The sequence below is a fragment of the Phaseolus vulgaris genome, chromosome 7 (genome assembly GCF_000499845.2).
Source record: "Phaseolus vulgaris cultivar G19833 chromosome 7, P. vulgaris v2.0, whole genome shotgun sequence".
NCBI lineage: Eukaryota > Viridiplantae > Streptophyta > Magnoliopsida > Fabales > Fabaceae > Phaseolus > Phaseolus vulgaris.
This window is the reverse complement of record NC_023753.2, coordinates 8,721,753-8,746,685: the sequence shown is the minus strand read 5'-3', so window position 1 is coordinate 8,746,685 and position 24,933 is coordinate 8,721,753. Positions and strand designations below refer to the sequence as shown.

Genomic DNA, 24,933 nt, shown 5'->3' with positions numbered 1-24,933 from the left:
GATGTCAGCAAGGTGGTGTGTCGGATCAGGAGGTGGATCATGGTCCACGGCATGGGACATATTATGTTTTTATTTTATTTGAAGAGTATCATTTTTTTAAGGATTTTAATTAGCATTTTGGTTCAGTATTTCAATTTTTTTAGCGTCTAAATTAAGAAACAACAATCAATTATTTCGTTGTTATAATACTGTAATAAAACCAGTTCTCTCTCACTATAGATAAATGTTAGAAATTCGTTTTAATATATCCTCTCCTATCAGTTAAAATTTATTAGAAGATATAAAATCTGTCAGGTTTTATAATTTATTTAACGGTTTTCCTCTTAATTTTGTAGTTTTAATAAATTTTAGTCACTAGGATAAACGTGTATTATTAGTACTCCTCTTTATTTGGATAGTATATTTTAGGTTTAATTATATATTTATTCCATAAAACAGAAGTATTTTAATTTAATCTTCATCAATTTTTTATTTTACTAACTATTATTAAATTTTTCAGTTAATTTTAATGGTGATAGCATCTTAATAACCTCATGATAATCACATACTATGTCTTAAAAAATATCAAAATAAACAAATGGCATAAAAAGCGTCACACTAATAAATTAAAAAAATAATATACACAAAAACTAAAAATAATATAATTATGGGGACTAAAATAAAAATAATGTATTTATAGAGATTAATAAATAAAATAATATATTTACAAAAACTAAAATAAATAATGTTTACAAAAAAATATTTAAGCATAGAATTGTGTTTAGCTTTAATTGCTTTTATTTTATCATTAATCTAATTTATCTATTTTTTCATCTTATCTAACTATAGCAATGCTAATCATTGCTGAAAAGTTACAATAGTATTTGATTTTTTTTTTCCTTTTCTACTTAAAATCCGGTTTGTGTTTCTCATATTGTTCCAAATCCTTAAATTATTGGCCAATAGTTATCATTGTTTTTTAAATGTTACTTTTTGTTCAAATCTCCATAAATGTATTATTTTTATTTTTTTATTATTTACAAAACTATCATTTTTTGTTATCAATTTCAATAACTATGTTTTTAATTTAATTATGCAAATATGACATATCTGATATGTAAGGAGTCATCAATATTACGCACAATATCTAACGGTGACCTAAAACAATAAAAAATAACAAATAATAATATGAAAAAAGTAATTAGGTTTAATCACTCGGTTAATTACTATAGTCATACAAATTTACTTTTTCGTTTTTCTAAATAAGAACCATTCATTTTCTTAGATGTAAGATTTTAATTCTCCTTGCCATTTTAATTTCTTTTATAGTCCCTATCATTTACGTTTACATTGATAGGACTATAGAAGTTAAATTTAAATTTCCAATTAAATTCCATCAAATTATTTCATGTAATTAGGAAATGTAAGTAAGTAGTAGCTACCATTTTCTTTTCTTCCATTACCTAAAGAACTCGATACGTTGCCAACTAACTTCTTTTTACATTTACTCTACGGTCCAAAATCCTATTGTTTTAATATTTTTTTATATCATTTAATTATAAATTTATTTTATATATATATATATATATATATATATATTAAATCATGATATTAAAGATTGTAAATAACTCTAAGCATAATTTTCTAATGAATATTCATTGAGCAGAATCAAGAATCAACATACAAGAAAATCATGAAATAGAAATTATTTTTTAGATACCAAAATAATTAGTTACAATAGTAACTAAATTAGAGACCATTTTAAAAATTAAAAAAAAAATTAATTTATATTATTGTTAAATAGTTTCTAAATTGGTATCTAATTATAGCAATCAAGATTTTAACTACCAATTATTTAGTTTCTAAATTTGGTAGCAAAAACTTTGGTTGCTAATTAGATACTAATTTTGAAAATATTTAACAATAATATAAACTAATTTAGAAACCATTTTTTTTAGTTTTTAAACTGATATCTAATTTAGTTACTATTGCAACTAATTATTTTGGTGTCTAAAAATTAGTTTCCATTTCATGATTTTCTTGTAGTGATAATTCAAATCTATAGCTAGTAAACCATTTTATACCAATATTAAGAAACCTCTTGAAATTCAACGAGCAATATAAAAAAAAACATAATTTTATTTACATGAAGGTAGAAGCCATGAAGTAACTATTGGTGAATTTAGGAAGGAGAAAAAATAAATTGGAATTATTGGTCCTACAATTGATAAGGGGAAGGCCTTTTAGGTCTCATTGGAACCAAAAACTAAAAAGAGCAGTTACCAGAGCTAGAAAAGCTTTGCAAAATGGAAGCAATAACCAGAGATTCATCATCGCCATCGAAAGCAGCATTCATCTCTGGACAAACTCCGACACTTTGATCCAACTCCTGGGTAGGTGGTAGCGGTGGAGGAGGCAACGCCATAGGAGGTGGTGGAAGAGACACAAAAGGGTAATGAAAATTAGTTCGAGCATTAATGCCACAAATCTTGATAGATGAAAGATCATAGGCAATAGCAGCTTCTTCAGCAGTGTCAAATGTGCCTAGCCAGTGTCTCTCTTTGGTATAAGGGTTTCTAATCTCAGCAGCATATCTTCCCCATGGCCTTTTTCTCACGCCAAGATACATTGTAGATCGTCTAGAACTTCTCCTAATGGGGTTTTTGTAAATCAATGCCGGAAGATTTTCCATTGGATTCTCTGTTTGAGACATAGAAAGATGCAGTTTAGTTTACATATATATAAATAAGATGATTGAGAAGGGTATAGTTAAATTGATGAAATTGATGTGTAGTCCAAGTTCCAGTGTAAGTATGTGGAAGTGGAACAGTGAAGGATGGTAGAAGAAAGAAGATAATGTGTTTATATGATAAAATATTGGGTGGAGTGGGGCAGGTAAGAAGAATATATAGGTATCATGGAATATATAATATACAACTGCTCGCTCTTTTGTTTCTCTAATGGCTGTTTCTTCTCATTCATTTCCCTGTTTCTCGCATCTGATATGATTAGGGTCAGCATTATGCGTAAATCATGGCAAATGCTGATTTTATTGCCACCTTTGGCCAATTAATCTCTCTCTATTCCTTCTTGCTAGTTTGACTGATGAAGAATTAATTATACTTAGTTTTTTTAAGAAAAGCTGGTTAATTAAAACTGTTCCACCTTGTTGCCAATATATATATATATATATATATATATATAATAAAAAATAGAAGAGGATCTTTTTGTTATGTCTGCATGATTTTGTGGTTTATGTTTGTGGAAAGTTAAAACTTTTTTTTTTCAAAAGTGGATCATGACTTCTTTGGCAGGCAGAAAAAATAATGTATTTTATATCTTTTATATTGGAAAATTGAGTTGTTCAGGGGTGAGACAGTAGTAATATGCTGTAGTCCAATCCTATTTATATATATATATATATATATATATATATATATATATATATATATATTCCTACCTAAGATGTGTATATTTTTAATAGCTTATATGTTTTTATATAAACTGATTTACTTTATATCAAGATTTCATGATTAATGGTTCTTGTTGCTAATAATAGTTTTATACCATTCTGCCAAGTTCAATTATATGATAATCATAGTGTTATTGCTCACTAACTTGTTAATTAATATATCCAAACCGTTCTCTGCTTTCTCACCCAATGCAAATGTAGTCCATTATTTGTTTCATTGATCCGAGGAGTTAGATTTGTCTATCAATGAGCCATTCGTGCACATAAAAGTTAGATTTTGTTTAATATAAACCACGCCTCATAATCTTACAATTAAACTATTCTCCTTTAAAGTAAAGAAGATTAGACGCCTACAATTGATACGGTAGTTATAAACACTCCTTCAAGAAAGAAAGAAATTCAACCTATAAGAAAATTTATTATTACATATTCATGATTATTTATTTAGATTTTTAGATAAATTAAGAATTTTTTTTATGTATGAATTATTACCTATAGATAAATTAAGTTATTTACTAATCTTTTGGTACATAATAGTAGTAGTTTGACAATAATAATTTATTAATAATTTGTAAGCAAAATTCATACATAATTTTAAGTGTATTGAAACGATTTCTTTTAAAAAATATTATTCGTAAAATAAGTAAATAAAATCATGCATTACACTTTACATATGAATTTTAATAATATTAATATTATTACTAAAATATTAATATTAATAACAAAAGTTAATAATATTAAAAGTAATATTAACAATATTATTGATATGATTATTAATATTATTCTTATTCATATTAATAATAATAAGAATTATAAAATTAATAATAATCATAATATGTATTTATGTGATCTGTTATCGATTCCAACTAAAAATAATAATACAAATTTCTATATGAATGAAATGAATACATCAACTAGCCAATTTCTTCTAACAGCTGAAAATGACACATATTAGTTTATAAAATGCAACGTTAAGATGTACATTGATTGATTTAATTTTGAATTGTACAAGGTACATAGCTGATGGAGGGACAACAACCGTAGCTACTTATTTTGGTTGAATTATTATAAGTGATGAAACAATAATAAAATGATGTTGATTCTTGCAAAAAGTTGAGGTGATTGCTATGTTTATCGTTATTAGCATAGACATAAACAAGGTTGTTAACACTAGTCGGTGAGCACACTTTGGTGTTGAGGAGCTGGCCTTTTAGAAGCTGTTGGTGGTTTTTCTTTTTGCAGGGTGTTTGCGGGTGCAGGTTTCTGTATTTTGTGTAGTTCAGAGACCTGTTTAAGTGGTTTTTGGCTTTGTATAAAGGTTCAGATACCTTTGAAGATTCCATCTAATTAATTTTTATTCTTTGCTGATATATTTGGAAAAAATTTTCTGAGTTATGCAGGGAGGTAAACAAATGCATCTCACGAAGAAATATTGCCCAGTATGGAAGAATCAATCACAGTATGCATGAACCATACACTTGATGACGATGATTTTTTTTTAAGATAATAATTAGAAATTAAAAAATATACAATATTAATATTATATAACTATTTGGATGACTTAAAAGAGGTTCAGCCCATCATTCGTGTTATTGGAACCTAGAAGCTGTTGGATTCCTATGAGTAGAAATCTTGGGAAAATTGGACTCTAGTGAGTTATAAATAATTTTATTATTAACTAATTATTAATAATAAAAAATAATTAATTTTATATTAACTAAATTAAATATTATTTAAGAAAATTTATTGATATATATATTTTAATTTTTATTATTGATAAATAGTTTTTAAATCAGTAATTAGATGTAAATTTAAAAACTATTTATCAATAATATAAATTAATTTAAACATTAATATATTTTTTTATCTAAAATAATATTTAATTTAATTAATATAACAGATATTTTTTTTATAAAATGATTTTCTATTCGGGTGATTTTGTTATAGAGTCTTAATACTTTATTTAATTCTCTTCCTTTTTTAATTTTTTCATTAACTAAAATATAGAACATGATGAAAATATTAATTACAATAATAAATGATATTTTAAATTAAAATAATTGAATTGATTTTAATTTCCAAATTCTTAAATATAATTTATTTTGATTATAAAACAGTATTTTTATATTATTTTTTATTAAATAATAATTAATTTTAATAAATAAATAAATAAATTTTTTATTCATTAAAAATAAAATAAATGGGAGACGCTACTAAAGTGAGTCAAACCCAATCTAATGAGACAGTAATTAAATATGAAACATTGAGTGAGCTACGTAAACACTAAGGTAACACAAAAAATTAAAAAAATAAAATATAATAAAGAATTTATTAGTATCGAAACATAAAAGTAGATATTAAATAAATGTTACTAAATAATATAAACACAACGTTCGTCTAGTCTATATAAAGACTAATTTAAATATATTAATTTAAAGAAAAAATTAAAAATTATAACAGAATTAGTCCACATAAAAATTACTAATATTTCAATAATATAGCGTGTTGGTTTTTAGGATGCTTTTATTTGTTAAAAAGATAACGTTTGATCAATGCTTTTGAATATAATATGAAGAAAAGAAGAATGATAAGAGAGGTTCACTTTTTCCTTATTTCTTATTTTTGTTCTTAGTTTCTTCTTTCTTGATTTTTCCTTTTTTGTTGTGTGCATGTGTTTTATGTGGAGGTTCTTGGTTTCCTTTATCTCCCTAATTTAGGGCTGGCTTGCATTCATGGTAAGTAATCATGGATACTTTTACTATTTTTTATTAGGGAGTAGTGGTTTGACAAACCCTATAATGTAGAAAAGACAAATTAAACTTGAATTGAAAGATCCCATCTTAAAGTGGAAGATGAAACATGGCGATGAGGAGGCAAGGAAGAACATATTATCATTATTGGCCTACAGGTGAGTTATGAGTTGCACTTTATACTTTGATAGAGTTTTTTTTTATTATTTGTTTAATGTTGAAATTGGTGATTGAGTGGTGTGGGAATGCTGCATGCGAAAGATTCCAGGATTTTCTTTTGCTCTGACATTAGATGTTTGATCCTATGACTAGAAGTCCACCCTAGATGCTAGGTTACCCTAGATGCTAGGTTAGACGATCCTTCATGTTGGTCAGGATTTAGGGTTTAGGGGTAGACACTTTCTATTAGCACTTTGTTGATGTTGGTTACTTTGCTGTTGTTGTTGGTTCCTTTGTTCATTGAAATTATATTCGTATTTTATTAAAATTATATTCTTTCTTGAGCCTACCTCACATTTCTTGCATTTTACATTGTTTGGTGCTCCCACTGCCGTTTATTTAGTTTTTGGAAATATCTGGATTGCTTTGGTGAGTGAGATTTGGCGTAATCGGAATAAGCATATTTTTAAGGGAAGAGTGATTGATCATTTTGAAATTTTCTTCTTGACTCAAATTGAAGGTTTGGTCTTGGGTTACTTCCAAAGTTTCTTATGCTTGTTTTTCATTTTCAAATTGGAGTCTTGATCCTTTGATTTGCATGTTTTCAATTAAAACAAGTGATTTGTCTTTGGTTGGGTAGTTATTTTTCTGATGTTTGGGAGAGATTGCTACTTTAATTTAAAATATTGGGAACTTTTAACCCAATATATATAAGAGTTGAATCACGGGTTCACATTTATTTATTTTTTCTTATTGATAAAATGTTAAAAATAAAAAATATATAGGATACTTTATTTACTTTGATTTTTTTTAATCCATTTTAGTGTGGATCACATCATGCAAAGTTGTTTTTTCATGTTAGAGTCTATCAAGCCTACCTAATGTTCACTTTCTTTTTATTTTTCTTCGATTAGAGTCAGTCAAACCCACTCTAAAATTGTATTACTAAATACTTTTACGTTTTACTGACTCTAATAGCATATGTTCCATTGATAGAAGAAAATAGTTGTTGCATTAAACTTTGCAGAGTGGACTTTTTGGCCCATAAAAAAAATGAACGATATGCTAAAAATTTGTTTTGTTATAGTGATTACACTATAACGTAACTAATATCTATTTGTCATCTTGTATGTAAAAAAGCACTACTAAAAGAATTCTAGAATAAAATTAATTTTATATTGTTTTAAATTATCATAGAAAAAAAATGAAATAATAATTATTTGATATCACATATAATTTTAACATATTAGGATTAATATTTTAAAAATATAAATGTATTTAATACTTATATATTTAAAATATCACAATGTTAAAAACAAGTTATTAAATTGAAATAAAGAACAATTTCAAAAGCAAAACTAAAATCATTGTTTATAATAATTATTTTTATAAATTATAAGGTATTATCTTATTTATATAACAAAATAAATACATTATTTAACTGAGTTACACATCTAAAAATATAATTTAACTATGTCAATTTAAAATAATTTGTTTTATCTCAATTAATATCTAATTTAATTATTAGCATTAAATTAACTATAATTAATCGTAAATTAAAAAGCACTAAGAGTTAAAACAGACAGTTATATTTAGAATAACTTCAACATATTTAAGTTCGGATTAAAACTAAAATATAACAAAAAGAAAACCCATACTATTCATAGAGTTGTTGTGATTCTGATAAAAAATATTTTTCAAATTAGAAAAATGAATCTATTCCTATTAATATTGTATAAAATTATTTCAATTTAGTCATTGTATTAATTGAATATTAGTTTAAGTATGAGTAATATTTGATTTTTAAATTAAGTAATGAAGAAGAATATTTACATATTGATTTTGTTCTCGTCCTTGTTAACCTCTTTTTTTATATTACTAAAATATTTTTAGTTTATTAACTAACTTAAAAAAATTATATTACTTTTATTTAGTTTTTACTTCATAACTTATTTTAGGATATAATTTTGATTTATTATTATTTGATCATTTATCTAATTGTTATTTGACATTTAAATATGAGATTTATGCAATTATATATATATATATATTTTAAATTTGACATTTGAGGAAGAAATATGTGTATCCTTTTGAAATTAAATATTTTATTAATAATGTTATTGTTTCTTTTGTTGTAATTTTTATTTTTTTATAAAAAGTATTTAATTAACACTTGAAAGAGTAAGAGAGTGAGTACATGTATACTTGTTATTTAATGGTAATGAAGATGAAATAAAAATTACATAACTATTGAGTATGAATATGAGGATGAGAATACATTTTTTTACTTTGAGGATGAAAATGAGAAAGTAAAACCTCTTTTGTTGTTATCATGAAATATAATGTTAATAAAATGAGTTTTGGGAAGGGATTCTTATTTATTCAGTTAGATATCTCTAATAGGCTAAAAATTAAATTAATTTATAGTATATAAATAAAGATAACTATTATTTTATAAAAAGATTTTATAAATAAGTTAATTTATTTTCTAGTATGACTAGTGCATAGAAATAGAGATATGTTGACTCCGTAAGTTAACATAGAGATAGAGAGAGAGTTTTAAAGACGCATGAATGAAACATTTGTAGTGAATGATAGAGTAGGTAATGTAGGGAGGAAGATATAGTGGTAAATCTCATGTATTGAATGAATGAGATATCCATTATTCGTTTTTTTTCTGATAAAAAATAACCCATGATTTGTGATGCAGAATTAGGGAAAGTTCATGATCATATTGAAATGATAAATGGGATATCAGTGGAAGAAGGTCTACACAAGAGGGTGGAGGGTGGCAACTTGGACACAAGCTACCTCTGCCGTGTATTATTGGTGGCACTATCAAATGTGTGATGTATTCATTGAAGTGATTAACCCTTACTTTACTTGTAATGTAAAGATCTTAAGTGTGCTTGGAAAAAACGCTTTGCACAACATGCTCTGTGTTTTTGTCTGTACAATGGCCTGCAATTTGTCACGAAGGAATAATGGCAGCACTTTCCTTCATCCAAGGAGTTTATGGAAAAGAGCAGAATATGACGATAAGTGATTATAATAATGAAAGGGTGGAGAATTATTGAGTGTACTGTTAAGTCTCTCAGGTCACTAAGAAAGAGGTGACAGATAGAAACAACCACATTCAGTACAAACAGACAAAGCAGAGGGTGGAAATGCTGTTTTTTGTGGCTGGTTTTTCTCATATTAGTTTTTGGTTGTCCTACACTTTGTGTAATAAATAAGTAAACTATGTTAGGTTCTTTTGGAGGTTACAAGGTCATTAAATATTTATTCTCCTATTTATAAATATAGCAGATTTTCTTTGTCGATTCCACATGAAAAAGTTCTTTCTATGCTCAACTATTTTTTATTCTCTTTGTTATCCATCTCTTAGTTTATCGGCTTAGCACGTAATTGGAAGTACTTCATGTACGGTCAATCGATCCGCAACTATCTCGATCTGTCGATCTCATAAAACTCGGGTTTATTTTGTAAAATGTGTTCAATAAATATTATTATTTATAAATACAATTTAAAAATTAAATTATATGGATCAAAAGAAATATTCAAATTCATAGAAAATCTAACACGTACAAAATCCATCACCAAATTTATCAAAGATAAATATAAATAGCATCCAATAAAAAACATTAATAATTTACTCATTTTGACTTAAACATCAAAATACTTTTATAAATCCGTTATTGTCTTGTGTTTCAAGAAGATCGAAACAAGAAGACCAAGAGCATATTTCTAGGTAAAAAAAAAATATAAAAGATCGAGAGAAGGCCAAACGAAAGACGGAGCACGAGAAATACTAGAGTGAATGATATTTAACCTTAGGTCTTTGTTAAAACACTCATTTTCCTTCAACTCTCACTTCGTCACCGTTAATTCGTTATTCACCACCATGAGTCATTAGTTAAATTGTCATTGTTCTTATTATCATGACTCTCCTAATCACCACCCAAAAATAAGAGTAAAAACCACATTTTTTAAATCAAACTTTTTATAAATAGAAAGTGTAATAACAATTTCTTAATTAATATATAAAATTATTTTAAATATTGTTTTGTGTTATATATATCATGATTGTGAGCACTCTATAAATTGTTATGATTGTTTGAGTAAATAACAACTCATCTTAATGCATATTTGTATTAATTTAATTTACGGGCGTGTTTGACAAAAAAAAAATCATTAAAAAAAAATAATCCATCCTTATAATTATGATTGATTAATTATAAATATTTATAATTTTTTTTAAAAATTAATGAGTAAAATAGTATACTTATTTTTTATCAAACGATAAGAATAATATAAGGTTTTTATAAAACTTTAAGTTTTAGTGAGAAAAAAGTTAGTTTAGTATATAAATATTTTCAAGATGTATCAAAACATAAAACAAAGCCTATCACTGCAATCGAGTGGATAGGGGAGTAAATGATATAGGCAATTCAATTTCTCGAAGTTTAGATTTATAAAAAAAATAATGATTTAAACTTGATTTATTTATTCAATCTAGTTTAACTAGAAGTTTAAATTTGACCATTTAAAAAATATTAAACTTAATTTTGATTTTTTATTCCTTTCACAATTTAACTAATTTTATAAAAAAATTAAATTATTTTGAAAATTTTATGAATACACCATCTTAAAATTATTTTAATACTAATCTACAAATATAAATATTTATAAATTTTATTTTTCTTAGAAAAGTTATTTATACATTAAAAAAAGTTAGTACTTTCACTACAAGAAAATCATCATGAAATAGAAATCAATTTTTAGAGACCAAAATAATTAGTTACAATAGGAACTAAAATAGAGACCATTTTAGAAACTAAAAAAAAAATGGTTTCTAAATTAGTTTATATTATTTTCTATTATTGTTAAATAGTTTCTAAATTGGTGTCTAATTAGCAACTAAGGTTTTAACTACCAATTATTTAGTTTCTAAATTTGGTAGCAAAAACCTTGGTTGCTAATTAGATACCAATTTAGAAATTATTTAACAATAATAAAAAATAATATAAACTAATTTAGAAACCAAATTTCTTTGTAGTTTCTAAAATGATTTCTAATTTAGTTACTATTGCAACTAATTATTTTGATTTCTACAAATTAGTTTCTATTTCATGATTTTTTTCATAGTATTTATGCAAATCCGACTCAATATTAATATTAAAACTTGAAAGTTAAAATGGGTGTACCAATAAAACATAAATTATGATACTTTGCATTTTAATATATATATATATATATATATATATATATAAACAACCTATTTATTAATCCTTAAAGTAATTTTTTTAAAAAATTTAAACTTGACTTAAACTTATCAAAAGTTTAAATTTATTTATTAATTAATTTAACAAGTAATTAACAAATAAAACTTGAACAATTGAGAAATAATTGAATCATTTACTCTCTACATGTAAGTATATACAGAGTACACATCATAATATATATGATGAAAAGTCAGAATTAAAAATAATGACAAAAAGGCAACACTTATTTTGATTAAACCATCTTAACTATTAGTGGTTAGCATGATCTATAATTTAGTTGATCTAAATTAGTAATTCATTATGGGTTTTTAAGGGAGTTGTTGTTGCAGTGTTTTCAAGAACTCAGTAAATAAGGCATACAGCTCAAATTCCCTCACGAATCTTCTTAAGTTTCTTTACACGTGACAGTGAGGTTGCACCAATATTTGAAGGTTTAACTCTATTTAAGTCTTGCCTACAAAATACAAAACCCTTCCCACAGAAAAGTTCAATATATATAAACAAAAACTGTTAGCATAGTTAGCATTTTCTTTCATGAAAATGTCTTTTGGCATAGTTAGCATTTACTCTCTACATGTAAGTATATACAGAGTACACATCATAATATATATGATGAAAAGTCAGAATTAAAAATAATGACAAAAAGGCAACACTTATTTTGATTAAACCATCTTAACTATTAGTGGTTAGCATGATCTATAATTTAGTTGATCTAAATTAGTAATTCATTATGGGTTTTTAAGGGAGTTGTTGTTGCAGTGTTTTCAAGAACTCAGTAAATAAGGCATACAGCTCAAATTCCCTCACGAATCTTCTTAAGTTTCTTTACACGTGACAGTGAGGTTGCACCAATATTTGAAGGTTTAACTCTATTTAAGTCTTGCCTACAAAATACAAAACCCTTCCCACAGAAAAGTTCAATATATATAAACAAAAACTGTTAGCATAGTTAGCATTTTCTTTCATGAAAATGTCTTTTGGCAAGAAACTGTTCCTCCAAGTTCTGTGGTGTTTCTCCTTCATAGATCTTAGTTCCCAAACACGGAGTCCTTACAGTTTTGTTGTGAGTACAGTTACATCCTATAATTTCCTATTACTGTTGCAGAAATTGGTGAAGTGCTGTTATATTTTTGAAAATAATACTTTGATAATTAAATAACTATATGATAATTAATAACATAAATAGATGATTAATGAGTTAAAAGAAATGGTGAATATTTTTAATAAATAATACATGTAATGCACAATTTTCTAATTATAGAATATATTTTTTACCTTTAAAAATTATGCTAATAATATATTTTTATTTTTTTATTGTACAATTTATTTAGGCATAACATTTTTTTTTCATGGGGGTGTTATTGCATTTTTTAAAATTTATAATTTGGAATATTTATACATTGAGCACATATTTATTCACAAATAAATCTTAATAAATAACCAACAAATTGTTAAACCACTATTAACTAATGAGTTTGATTAACTTGCAGGTGAGAGAGGCCCAGTACACAAGACTGTGTTCCACAAAAAGCGTATTGACTGTGAATGGAAATTTTCCAGGACCAACTATCAGAGTCCACAGAGGAGAAACAATCTTTGTTAATGTTTATAACAAGGGCAACTACAATATCACTTTACACTGGTATTGAATTTCCAATCTTAACCATTTTTATGACCTATGGAAAACAGCACAATGGATGAAACTTTTAATCAAATGCATAGCTAACTGTAACTGATTTATGGACAGGCATGGAGTGAAACAACCAAGGAATCCATGGACAGATGGTCCTGCATACATTACTCAGTGCCCCATCCAACCTGGAAGAAAATTCAGACAAAAGTTGGTTTTTTCTTCCGAAGAAGGGACTATATGGTGGCATGCTCATAGTGACTGGGCAAGAGCCACTGTCCATGGGGCTATCTTTGTTTATCCAACCAAGAATACTCCCTACCCTTTTCCCCAACCTCATGCAGAGATTCCAATTATATTTGGTATGAAAAGATTGTTCTACCTCCTTTTGATTTCTAGAACATATTGATAGAAAATGGTTGAAAATGTAACAAATATATACTTATTCATTCATATGCAGGAGAATGGTGGAATACTGATGTCAATGAGGTCTTCACTCAGTCTATTGAAACTGGAGGAGCTCCAAATATATCTGATGCTCTCACTATAAATGGTCAACCCGGGGATCTCTTCCCTTGCTCCATGACAGGTAGTGTCAACTATTTCTTCTTTCAAATATTTGTATCTTTGAGGTTAGGCTTTAAACGCCATACTTTCTTTTAATTTGCAGAAACGTTCAAGCTAAAAGTAGAGCAAGGCATGACTTACCATCTCCGTGTTGTTAACGCGGCAATGAATCTCATTCTGTTCTTTTCTGTTTCCCAGCACAATCTCACTGTTGTTGGTGCCGATGGCTTGTTCACCAAGCCATTGACAAGGGATTACATTTGCATATCACCCGGACAAACAATGGATGTATTGTTGCAAGCCAATGAAGAACCTAATCATTATTATCTGGCGGCAAGGGCATATTCTAGTGGGGTTGGTGTTGCTTTTGATAACACCACAACCACTGCTAGAGTGGAATACAGTGGAAACTACACTCCACCTTCATCTCTTTCACTACCTTACCTTCCCAACTTTAATGACACAGGCGCAGCTTTTGACTTCATTACACGCTTGAGAGGCTTACCTGAGAGATACCCTCGCCAGGTCCCAACAAACACCACAACTCAAATAGTGACCACTATTTCTGTTAACACTTTGCCATGCCCTGATGACAGAACCTGCCAGGGACCAAATGGAACCATTTTTGCTGCTAGCATGAACAACATAAGTTTTGACACCCCCAACATTAACATACTAGAAGCCTATTACTATCATATCAATGGGGTATACCAAACGGGATTTCCCAGATTCCCTCCCTTTATGTTTAACTTCACTGCAGACTTTTTGCCTTTAACATTGAATATACCAAAGCAAGGGACCAGGGTTAACGTGCTGAACTATGGTGCAACGGTTGAAATTGTATTCCAAGGAACAAACGTTGTTGCAGGGATAGACCATCCCATGCATCTCCATGGGTTCAGTTTCCATGTCGTTGGATATGGGTTAGGCAATTTCAACCAAAGCAAGGACCCCATGAATTTCAATCTCATTGATCCTCCTTATTTGAATACGGTGATTGTGCCTGTAAATGGCTGGGCTGCTGTTAGGTTTGTGGCTAGCAACCCTGGTATGTGGCATGGGACACTACTTTTGTTTGTGTGTTTATATATAATTCTTAGTTTCCATTTTTAATTTTATCAGTGGATACTTACTTTTGTTGCATGAACTGCATGTGCCCTTTAAATTACAGGAGTATGGTTCATGCACTGCCATCTAGAACGCCACCAAGCTTGGGGCATGGAGACAGTGTTTATTGTGAAGAATGGAAAGGCTTCAAATGAAACATTACCAGCACCACCACCAGACATGCCCCCATGTTGAAGAATATTCTAGACATTTTCTGTTTAGGGATATTTTTTGCTTTGATTTATTCTGTGTTTAGTTACCTTTGATACTTTGAGAAACAGTAAGTTACACTTTGTTTTACCTTATATTTCAAGAAGGCATGTATTAGAAATTCGGAGAAAAAGATTGTTCTTGATTTGCAATTTGTCTCGTTTAGTTGGTTGTGTTATTATTTTTGGCATGTTGAGTTCTTCATAAACTTCTGACATTGATAGTATCCTTTAATTAGGTGCCTAGTCTTAATCTTGCATGAACATCTCAGCATATACAAATCCAAGTTAAAAGAAAGCTCAAAGTCAAACAATGATTCTATGCACAACCTCCAAGACCTTCCAAGTGAGTTTCTAAGCTACAAATGTAAAATAATACTTTCACGCTCCTTCAAAAAATTACATCAACTTACAACCCACTTTAATAATATCAAAATTTATATTAGAATTTTAAATTAAAAAATAAAGCAAATATTATTAAAATATTATTATTTTGAGTTGTAAAATAAGTATTTTTTATTTGGTGGATGTGAAAATGTTACACAGGACCTACTAATCGTAAATTGTGTTCATCCCTTTATCTCCTTATCTCATGGAAGTTTATTCTCTCTCCTCACTTCCTTTTAAACCTGATCTGTGGCTTATGTGGTTTACATTTGCACAACATGCAATAGTAAAGAAATTTTAGATGTTCTTGAGATGGTTCAAAGAGAAGTCTCTTTAATCATACTTAATGGTCATGATATTAAAGACAATCAAACAAAAGTTTGAAAGTAAAAGGTGAAACAATCAAACTTTAATTTCTCAAACGATTATTGAAAATGAAAAAAAATATAGAAAAAGAAAGTTTGAATGGATATTTCAATACATTGTTTTGATTGGTGAATCATCTGGATACAATTGATAATTGAAGCGTTGATTGAATCACTTAGATCCTATTGTTATCGTGTTAAAAATTTAGTTGAAAGTGTGTTTCAATCTAAACTTATTGTATCACCTCAAAAAGAAGAATCAACAAATATTTGTGAGTGTTCTATATGTGACAGATTTGAAAGAGGAAAAGACTACTTTGACGAAAGAAGAAATAATGGAGGATCAAACACATGGTGTGAAATATGTAAGAAGAAGAATTAAAAAGATATTGTTGGAATAAAGGCAAACAACAATGTTATAATTATAAAAAGTTTGAGCATGCTCAATATTTTGACAATCAACGACATAATTCATTCTTGAAGAAAAACACAACATGTGAAGGAAACTTGTTCCTTGTTTGTTAAAAGACAATTTAAAATGTGTGATATTTCAACATTTACAATAGAAAAGTATTTGTTAACATGGATTGTTGATTTGTCTCAAAATTAAACTAAGCAATGTATCGAATGTTGAAGTAAAAGGAAAAGGAAAGTTCATAATTATGACAAAGCAAGTAATTAAGATGATTCATGGTACTCACAACTTTTTTTAGTATCTCACAACTTTAGGAGCACTATTTTTCTATCAAAAGTGTAAAATTTTTTATTCAAAAGGAATAGATTGTTGTTGTGGTGAGAATGACAAATAACATAAGTTTTTCACTTTCTCTTAATTATGAGAGAAAATTCAACTTGTGATCATGAGAAAAAAAACTCTTGATTATAGCACAAAAGACTTGTTCACTTAAAATACAATGGTCTTAAGTTGCTTAGTTAAAAGAGTATGGTGTTTTGACTAACAAAATTGGGAAGAAAAATAAAGTGTGTAAGCATGCTTAACAAACATTATCTACAACCATTTCTCATGTTAGAAATGGTGCACACAGATGTACATGGTTCTATAAATATAATTTATCATTTTTTAAAATAGGTACTTTATATTTATTTATTGATGAATTGACATGCATGACATGATTTTATTTGATGAGAAAAAGATATGAAGTATTTGATTTAATTAAAAAGTTTAAAAATACTTGTAGAGAAACTGACCCCAATAAAGTATACCCTCAATAAATTCAAAAAATGTTGTGAAGATAAAGGAGTACCAAGACAAATAACAATTGATTATACAAGAAAAATTTGTATTTAATGATTCTCTTGTCCTATGTGATGGAAATGACAAAACCCATATTATTTGAGAGAGGAATGCCTAATAAGTTTTGGCTAAAAGTTGTTAATACAACCATCTACCTTTTGAATATATGTAGAACAAATACTATTTGGAACATGGCCTCATTTAAAACATAGAGTGAGAATTTTTTCATTGAAATATCTTAAAATTTTTGGATGTTTTTATTATGTTAAAGTTTCAAAATCGAATAGAACAAAATTCGAAAAATCAAATGAGTGATGCATCTTTTATTGATTATAGTTTCATTATTTTAAAGTACTATAAACTAAGCAACTTATAAAAAAAAAATAATCAGTTGAGTTGTATATTTGATGAGAAAGTTTTTTGGAATTGATAAGCAGAAAAAGCAAAAATGAGAGAATGATAAAAGCAAAAATGAAGAATTAACTCTACCTAAATAGACTAAGTTCCTCACTCTTATCCAAGTCTTTCAACCACAAATCTCTAATCTCCGAACTTAACTCCAAAAAAAATAAGAGTTTTAGTGATTTATAGAAAATATAATTATTATATTGTGAAACTAAAACACTTTGAAGAGAAAATTAAAAAATAAGTTTGGACGAAGATTGTCCAAGAAGAAATAGAAATGAGAGAAAGATTCCAGTTTTTAAAATACATTTGATGTACTAATATATATATATATAAGCGTAAAAGAAAAAGAAAAAAATATAAAAAATAATACGATCAAAACATAGATCAATTTAATCCTCAATCTCTCTTTATCACTCCTCAAGATGAAGGAGTGACATATGATATGGCATATTAAAAACAGATTTGGTAAGTGGGTAAGGTGGTAAATTTTCTCTGCTACATTACATGTGCTGCTTTATTTTTTAATCAGTTGAATAACTTAAGCAGGGTGACAAAGTATTTTTCTCTTTCTGACCCATCCAATACAATTTCAACAATTATATTCCACTTTGTTTCTAATAGTCGTGCAAATTGTTTGATAAAATTGCTCTATCCATGTAGCAATATCAATAATGTTTGAGCCTTTCGTTATATATATGACTTGGCGATGACCAAAGACTACACACCAATAGCCCAAAGAAAATCTTAATTGAAAGACGGTTTAATACAGTAAATCTCAGATGCTGATGGAAAGCCCTACCATACATTTGGCCAAAAATAATAAAAGAACAAGATTATTACAAATAGCAATGCACTCGGAAAACTCATTTCTTCAATTTGGAATAAATGCCTTCTTGAAAGGTAAGGTAAAACAAACATGTAACTTATTGTTCTCAATGTAAAGTTCTCTAAACAGGGAAAGTCCAGAATATTCTTCAGCATGGAGGCATGTCTGGCGGCGGCGGTGGCAATATTTGTTTCGAAGAGTTTCCATTCTTCACAATAAAAACTGTCTGCATGCCCCAAGATTGGTGCCGTTCAAGATGGCAGTGCATAAACCATACTCCTGCAATTGAAAATATTAAATAAGCTCTCCATTTAAAAATTGAAAACAAGAGTTAAATATAAACTCGCATTTCGTGTTACATACCAGGATTCACAGCCACGAATCGAATGGCAGCCCAGCCATTTATTGGCACAATCACAGTGTTCAAGTATGGAGGATCAACGAGATTGAAATTCATGGGATCTGTACTTTGGTTAAAATTGCCTAATCCATATCCAATAACATGGAAACTGAACCCATGGAGATGGATAGGATGGTCTACCCCTCCAACAACGTTTGTCCCTTGGAACACAATTTCAACTGTTGAACCATAGTTCAGCACATTAACCCTAGTCCCTTTCTGTGGTATATTCAATGTTAGAGGCAAAAAGTCTGCAGTGAAGTTGAACATAAAAGGTGGGAATCTGGGAAATCCCGTTTCGTATACCCCATTGATATTGTTATAGTAGGCTTTTAGAATGTCAATGTTGGGGGTTTGAAAACTTATGTTGTTCATGCTAGCAGAGAAAAGGGTTCCATTTGGTCCCTGGCAGTCGTTTCTGCCATTAGGGCATGGCAAAGTGTTGACAGAAATAGTGGTCACTATTTGAGTGGTGATGTTTGTTGGGACTGGATTGGGGTATCTCTCAGGTAAGCCTCTCAAATTTGTAATGAAATCCAAAGCTGCTTGTGTATCATTAAAGTTGGGGAGGTTTGGTAATGAAGGAGATGAAGGTGGAGTATAATTGCCACTGTACTCTATTCTAGCAGTGGTTGTGGTGTTATCAAAGGCAACACCAACACCAGTTGAGTATGCCCTTGCAGCTAGATAATAATGATTAGGTTCTTGGTTGGCATGCAACAACACATCCATTGCTTGGCCGGGTGATATGCAAATGTAATCCCTTGTGAATGGCTTGGTGTAAACAGCATCAGCACCAACAACAGTGAGGTTATGTTGGGAAACCGAGAAGAAGAGAATGAGATTCATTGCGGCGTTAATAACTCGGAGATGATAAGTCCTTCCTTGTTCTACATTTAACTTGAACGTTTCTGAAAATTAAAAGAGAGTGTGGCGTTTAGAGCTTAACCTCAAAGAGACAAATGTTTTGAAGAAAGAAAGGTAGTTATAGTTGAAAGTTGAAACCATGAATCTAATTAGAATATAGCAATTAGTTGAATGTAAAATATTTAGATTGATCATTAACTTCATAAAGTTTAAACATTGATGCAGACCTGGCATTGAGCAAGGGAAGAGATCCCCGGGTTGACCATTTATAGTGAGAGCATCAGATATGTTTGGAGCTCCTCCAGTTTCAAAAGACTGTCTGAAGACCTCGTTGACATCATTCATCCACCACTCTCCTGCATATCCATAAATAAATAAAACGTTGCATTTTTACTCGTGCTTTTATCAATAATGTTCTAGCTATATTTGGGGTCTTTTGACGAAATTGGGAGAATTTTTACGCTTCAACTAAAATAGGTTAAAATGAGATTCTTCATTATAATCAATTCAAACTAAAGTCCCGGTTTGGTCACAACTTTTTCATAATGAAATCATGTCCGTTATTATGACTTTCCCAAGTTTAAAAAACAACACATTTTGATAATAAAGAGTAAAAATTCTCCACTCTGTCAAACACTCTATCTTCGGTGAATCACAACAAGGAGGCAGAGAACAAAATTTTAAGGGACTTTTTCATACCAAAAATGATGGGAATCTCAGCATCGGGTTGAGGAAAGGGGTAGGGAGTATTCTTTGTTGGATAAACATAGATAGCACCATAGACAGTGGCTCTTATCCATTCACTATGAGCATGCCACCATATGGTCCCTTCCTCGAAAGAAAAAACCAACTTTTGTCTGAATTTTCTTCCAGGTTGGATGGGGCACTGAGTGATGTATGATGGGCCATCTGTCCATGGATTCCTTGGCTGCTTCACTCCATGCCTGTCCATAAATCACTTATATTAATCAGGCTTTGGTTCATTTTCATTCATTCATAGGTTAATTGCTTAAGATAGAAAACTGAATACCAGTGTATAGTAATATTGTAGTTGCCCTCGTTGTAAACATCAACGTAGATTGTGTCTCCTCTGTTGACTCTGATAGTTGGTCCTGGAAAGTTTCCATTCACAGTCAATATACTTTTTGTTGAACAAAGTCTTGTATACTGAGCTTCTCTAACCTGCAAGATTAATCAAATTATTTAATTTCCCGTGCTTCAAAAATTAACCAAACTTTTACTAAAATACTCATGAATATATTTTATGATAAATTTATAAAAAAATGATGCATTTGTTAAAAAAAATATTATCCCTGTACTTTTTATGTATCAAAGATACTCAATAATATACTGTTACGCGCCTCAGGCCACTATCCAAGTTATTATTATTATATCTGTCATATAAACTTCAAGAAAGGAAAACTAAACAAAAGAAAGAAAAGTATATTCATGAACGGCATGGCGCATATAACATTTCACCATGTTTGGAAATGAAATATTATGTGATGGGACTCACAACAAAACTGTAATGATTCTGTGTTTGGGAACTAAGAGTGATCAAGGAAAAACACCACAGAATTTGGAGGAAAATATTCTTGCTGCACAACATTTTCATGAAAGATGTTATGCAACTCTTACTATAATGTATTGCTAATAGTTAGGGTTATATATAGGAAAAAGTTTTATGTGGGAGTTTTATATCTTAGAACAAGAGATTTGAACAGAGATAGATTTGAGGTGCATTCTTAGTTATATTCTTCAAAAATTGGTGTGGCCTCACTGTCACATGTTGATCAATAAAGTATAAGCCAATACGTCAATCTAAGCATTTAATTCATTATAAGAAAATTGTAAAAGATGTTAAAGAGGAATTTGTGAAGCAATTTGAGTTGAAGGTAGCTTATATATTAATTGGAAACTGCTTTATTTGGTGAACCAGATACAGATTGTACCCTCTTCGAAAACACTGCAGCAACAACTTTACTTAAAAACCCACAATGAATTGCTAACTTTAGAATTATGATTCCTTCCTCCGAATAGTTAAGATTGCTTAATCAAAATAAGACTTTTGATTATTAGCTTCATTTGTTTTTTCAATTCTGACTTTTCATACTTGTATTTTACTTGTCTTGTATATTCTTTGCTCATAAAAAAACTTTACTGTATATATCTGCATAAGTTTGGAAAAGATAATATTATTTTTTATATATGATTTAATTAACTACTTTATTATAATTAAATATTCATTAACTTAATTGATAATGTTAAATTTATACTTCTTAAAGAAACTATCCCCATTATCAACAAATCACTTACAGACACCTATATATATTATGTCAATTATATATTGAATTAACATCTATTTAATTAAGGCATTTTTTTTAAAGAAAACAAAAAACAAAAGAAAAAATTATATTGGTTTTCTGCAATCCTATATCTATTATCGTCCTCTGCACATATGAGAAAGATATCCCACCAACAAGTCATGTTCTCCCTTTTAATACAATTTTTTAGTAAATATTATTTATTATTTGTGAGATTTAAGAAGATTGATTTGAGATAATATCCGATAATTGTATGTATTTGGTTTACGTGATTTGTGGTAATTTGTAGGATTTTTTTTGAAAGAGAATGAAGTGTGAAACTTACGAGGAATTTATGAGGTTGAATTACCTATAAACTCATTTTTTAAATCTAGATGACACCTATAATCGAGAAGGTATTCTGTAAATTCCTAAACTCTTAGGTCTTTAGAAGAAAGTCCCGTTTTCCTTAGCATGTTTCCTCTGCAAATTTGTGAGGCCTAATTTATATCATGAAAATTGATATTGGGCATAGAAGACATGGAACGTTGTTGCAGGTGTTATGTTTCATATAAGTCTGTAGGAGTTAATTTGATTTATTTTCTATTTTTTCCCATTAATTTACTCAATATCTTTTATTTTACGAGTTAAGCATCACTACAAGAAAATCATGAAATAGAAACCAATTTTTAGAGATCAAAATAATTAGTTGCAATAGTAACTAAATTAGAGACCATTTTGAAAACTAAAAGCAGAATCATGCTATAAAAAACATGATTTTCCACCTTATTTCAAATTTAAAAATCAAAACCATCATCAAAGTCATGCAACCTTTCATAATACAAATTTTAACAATAATGAGCATAATCATGAAGGTTCAAAGTCAGAAGTGGAGTCTCAACAAATTGGTTTTACTCCTGAGCAGTATCAAATATTGTTAGCTCTTTTACAACAGGTCAAATCCAGTGACAATGTTTAAAGTCAAGTCTCTGTTATTCCTTCCAACATGACAACACAAACTAGTAATAACTCTATTTTTTCTTCTAGTTCTTGGATTATTGATAGTGGTGCTACTGATCACATTTGTTCATCCTTAACTTACTTCACTTCGTATCATCAAATTGATCCTATTTATGTCAAATTACCAAATGGAAATCAAGTCATTGCCAATTATTTTGGAAGTGTTTTTCTCAATCAAAATCATGTCATAAACAATGTTTTGTATATTCTTTGCTTCACTTTTAATCTTCTTTCAGTAACAAAATTGGTTGATAGACTATCTTGTGTTCTTACCTTTGATTCTAATGGTTGTCACATTCAAGACAAAAACTCCTTGAAAATAATTGGTTATGCTAAGATGCAAGATAGACTTTATATACTCAGGATCCCATCTTACCAGAAATTTCAAATTAAACCCCTTGAATCTACACACATCATCAATACTGTTAATGCCAGTGCTAGTGATCTAGAAACCCTTTGGCATTTTCGATTAGGTCATATTTCAAATAAATGTATTGATGTTATCAAGAATAAATTTCCTTTTGTTAAATATAACAAATCTTTTGTTTGTGATGTTTGTCATTTTGCAAAGCAAAAAAAACTTTCTTTTCCTATTAGTACATCTAAATCGAAAAAATGTTTTGATTTGATTCATGTAGATATTTGGGGACCATACTCAATACCATCAATTCATGACCATAAATATTTCTTGACCATAGTTGATGACTATTCGAGGTACACATGGATTTTTCTTTTGAAACAAAAATCTGAAGTTGTTAAGGTTTTGGAACACTTTGTTATTTTTGTTCAAACAGAGTTTGAGACAACAATAAAAATAATAAGAAGTGATAATGGAACTGAGTTTGTCATGACTAATTTTTTTGTCAGTAAAGGAATAATACATCAAACATCATGTGTCAATACTCCACAACAAAATAGTATAGTTGAAAGGAAACATGGTCATTTATTAGATGTAGCAAGAGCTCTTATGATACAATCTCATTTACCCAAAATTTATTGGTCATATTTTGTGATACATGCTGCGCATATTATAAACATGCTTCCCACACCTGTTTTAACATATTCTTCCCCTCATGAAATGCTTTTCAAAACTGATGCAGATTTTAATGGATTAAAAGTGTTTGGTTCTTTATGTTATGCTAGCACTTTGTCAACAAATAGAAGAAAATTTGATCCAATAACATCAAAATGTATTTTTATTGGTTGTCCAAGGTGGACAAAAGGATATATTTTTGTTGAATATTCGATCAAGAGAAATTTTTGTGTCTAGGGATGTTGTCTTTTATGAACATGTTTTTCCATACCAAAGGGTTCAAGATACTAGTAATGAAACTAACAGCCCCGATATTGATGATCAAATTTTGTTTGCTGAAGATCAATCTATCTTAAGTCAGCCATCACAAGTCATTCTTGCACCTTGTGATAATACACCTTGTGATAATGTTGAAAATAACAGTAATAATAATTGTGAGTCACAAATTGAGGTTTCAGATGTAGATTGTTCCCATATAGACCAAAACCTCAATGAAAATCATGATATAGAACAAAGTTTTGAATCAGATCCATCTGTCCGAATGAGCACAAGAATAAAAAGATCACCCGAGTATTTAAAGGATTATCATTGTAATCTTAACGTTTTCAGTACATCTTCAAGAGTTAAATATCCTTTGAATTTTGTTTTGTCTTATAGCAATTTATCACCTTCTTACAAATCTTTTGTTATGTCTCTTTCTTCACATGTTGAGCCAAACACTTATTCTAAAGCTGTGAAACATGACTGTTGGAGAAAAGCTATACAATGTGAGATATCTGCTTTAGAGTCAAATCAAACTTGGGAGACTGCTCTTCTGCCTAAGAACAAAGCTGCCATAGGTTGCAAATGGGTATTCAAAATAAAATATAGGGTTGATGGGACAATTGAAAGGTATAAAGCAAGGTTAGTGG

At 28.9% G+C, this 24,933-nt stretch overlaps 3 protein-coding genes across 3 annotated transcripts; 1 reads left to right on the top strand and 2 right to left on the bottom strand.

Moving 5' to 3' along the window:
- Positions 1–2,245: 2,245 nt before the first annotated feature.
- Positions 2,246–2,692, bottom strand: LOC137828999 (ethylene-responsive transcription factor LEP-like). Its single transcript, XM_068635796.1, has one exon. It carries the CDS (start codon positions 2,690–2,692, stop codon positions 2,246–2,248), a length of 447 nt encoding a protein of 148 aa, XP_068491897.1.
- A 9,854-nt stretch (positions 2,693–12,546) lies between these two features.
- LOC137827750 (laccase-15-like) lies at positions 12,547–15,304 on the top strand. The gene is made up of 6 exons (XM_068634041.1): positions 12,547–12,708; positions 13,136–13,287; positions 13,393–13,637; positions 13,736–13,864; positions 13,946–14,890; positions 15,014–15,304. Exons 1-6 carry the CDS (start codon positions 12,610–12,612, stop codon positions 15,142–15,144), a joined length of 1,701 nt encoding a protein of 566 aa, XP_068490142.1. The 5' UTR covers positions 12,547–12,609; the 3' UTR covers positions 15,145–15,304.
- Positions 15,305–18,230: 2,926 nt separating this feature from the next.
- Positions 18,231–21,388, bottom strand: LOC137829641 (laccase-15-like). Its single transcript, XM_068636488.1, has 6 exons — positions 21,183–21,388; positions 20,697–20,848; positions 20,366–20,610; positions 19,894–20,022; positions 18,763–19,710; positions 18,231–18,678 (listed from the first exon to the last, which is right to left on the bottom strand). Exons 1-6 carry the CDS (start codon positions 21,279–21,281, stop codon positions 18,548–18,550), a joined length of 1,704 nt encoding a protein of 567 aa, XP_068492589.1. The 5' UTR covers positions 21,282–21,388; the 3' UTR covers positions 18,231–18,547.
- Positions 21,389–24,933: the final 3,545 nt, after the last annotated feature.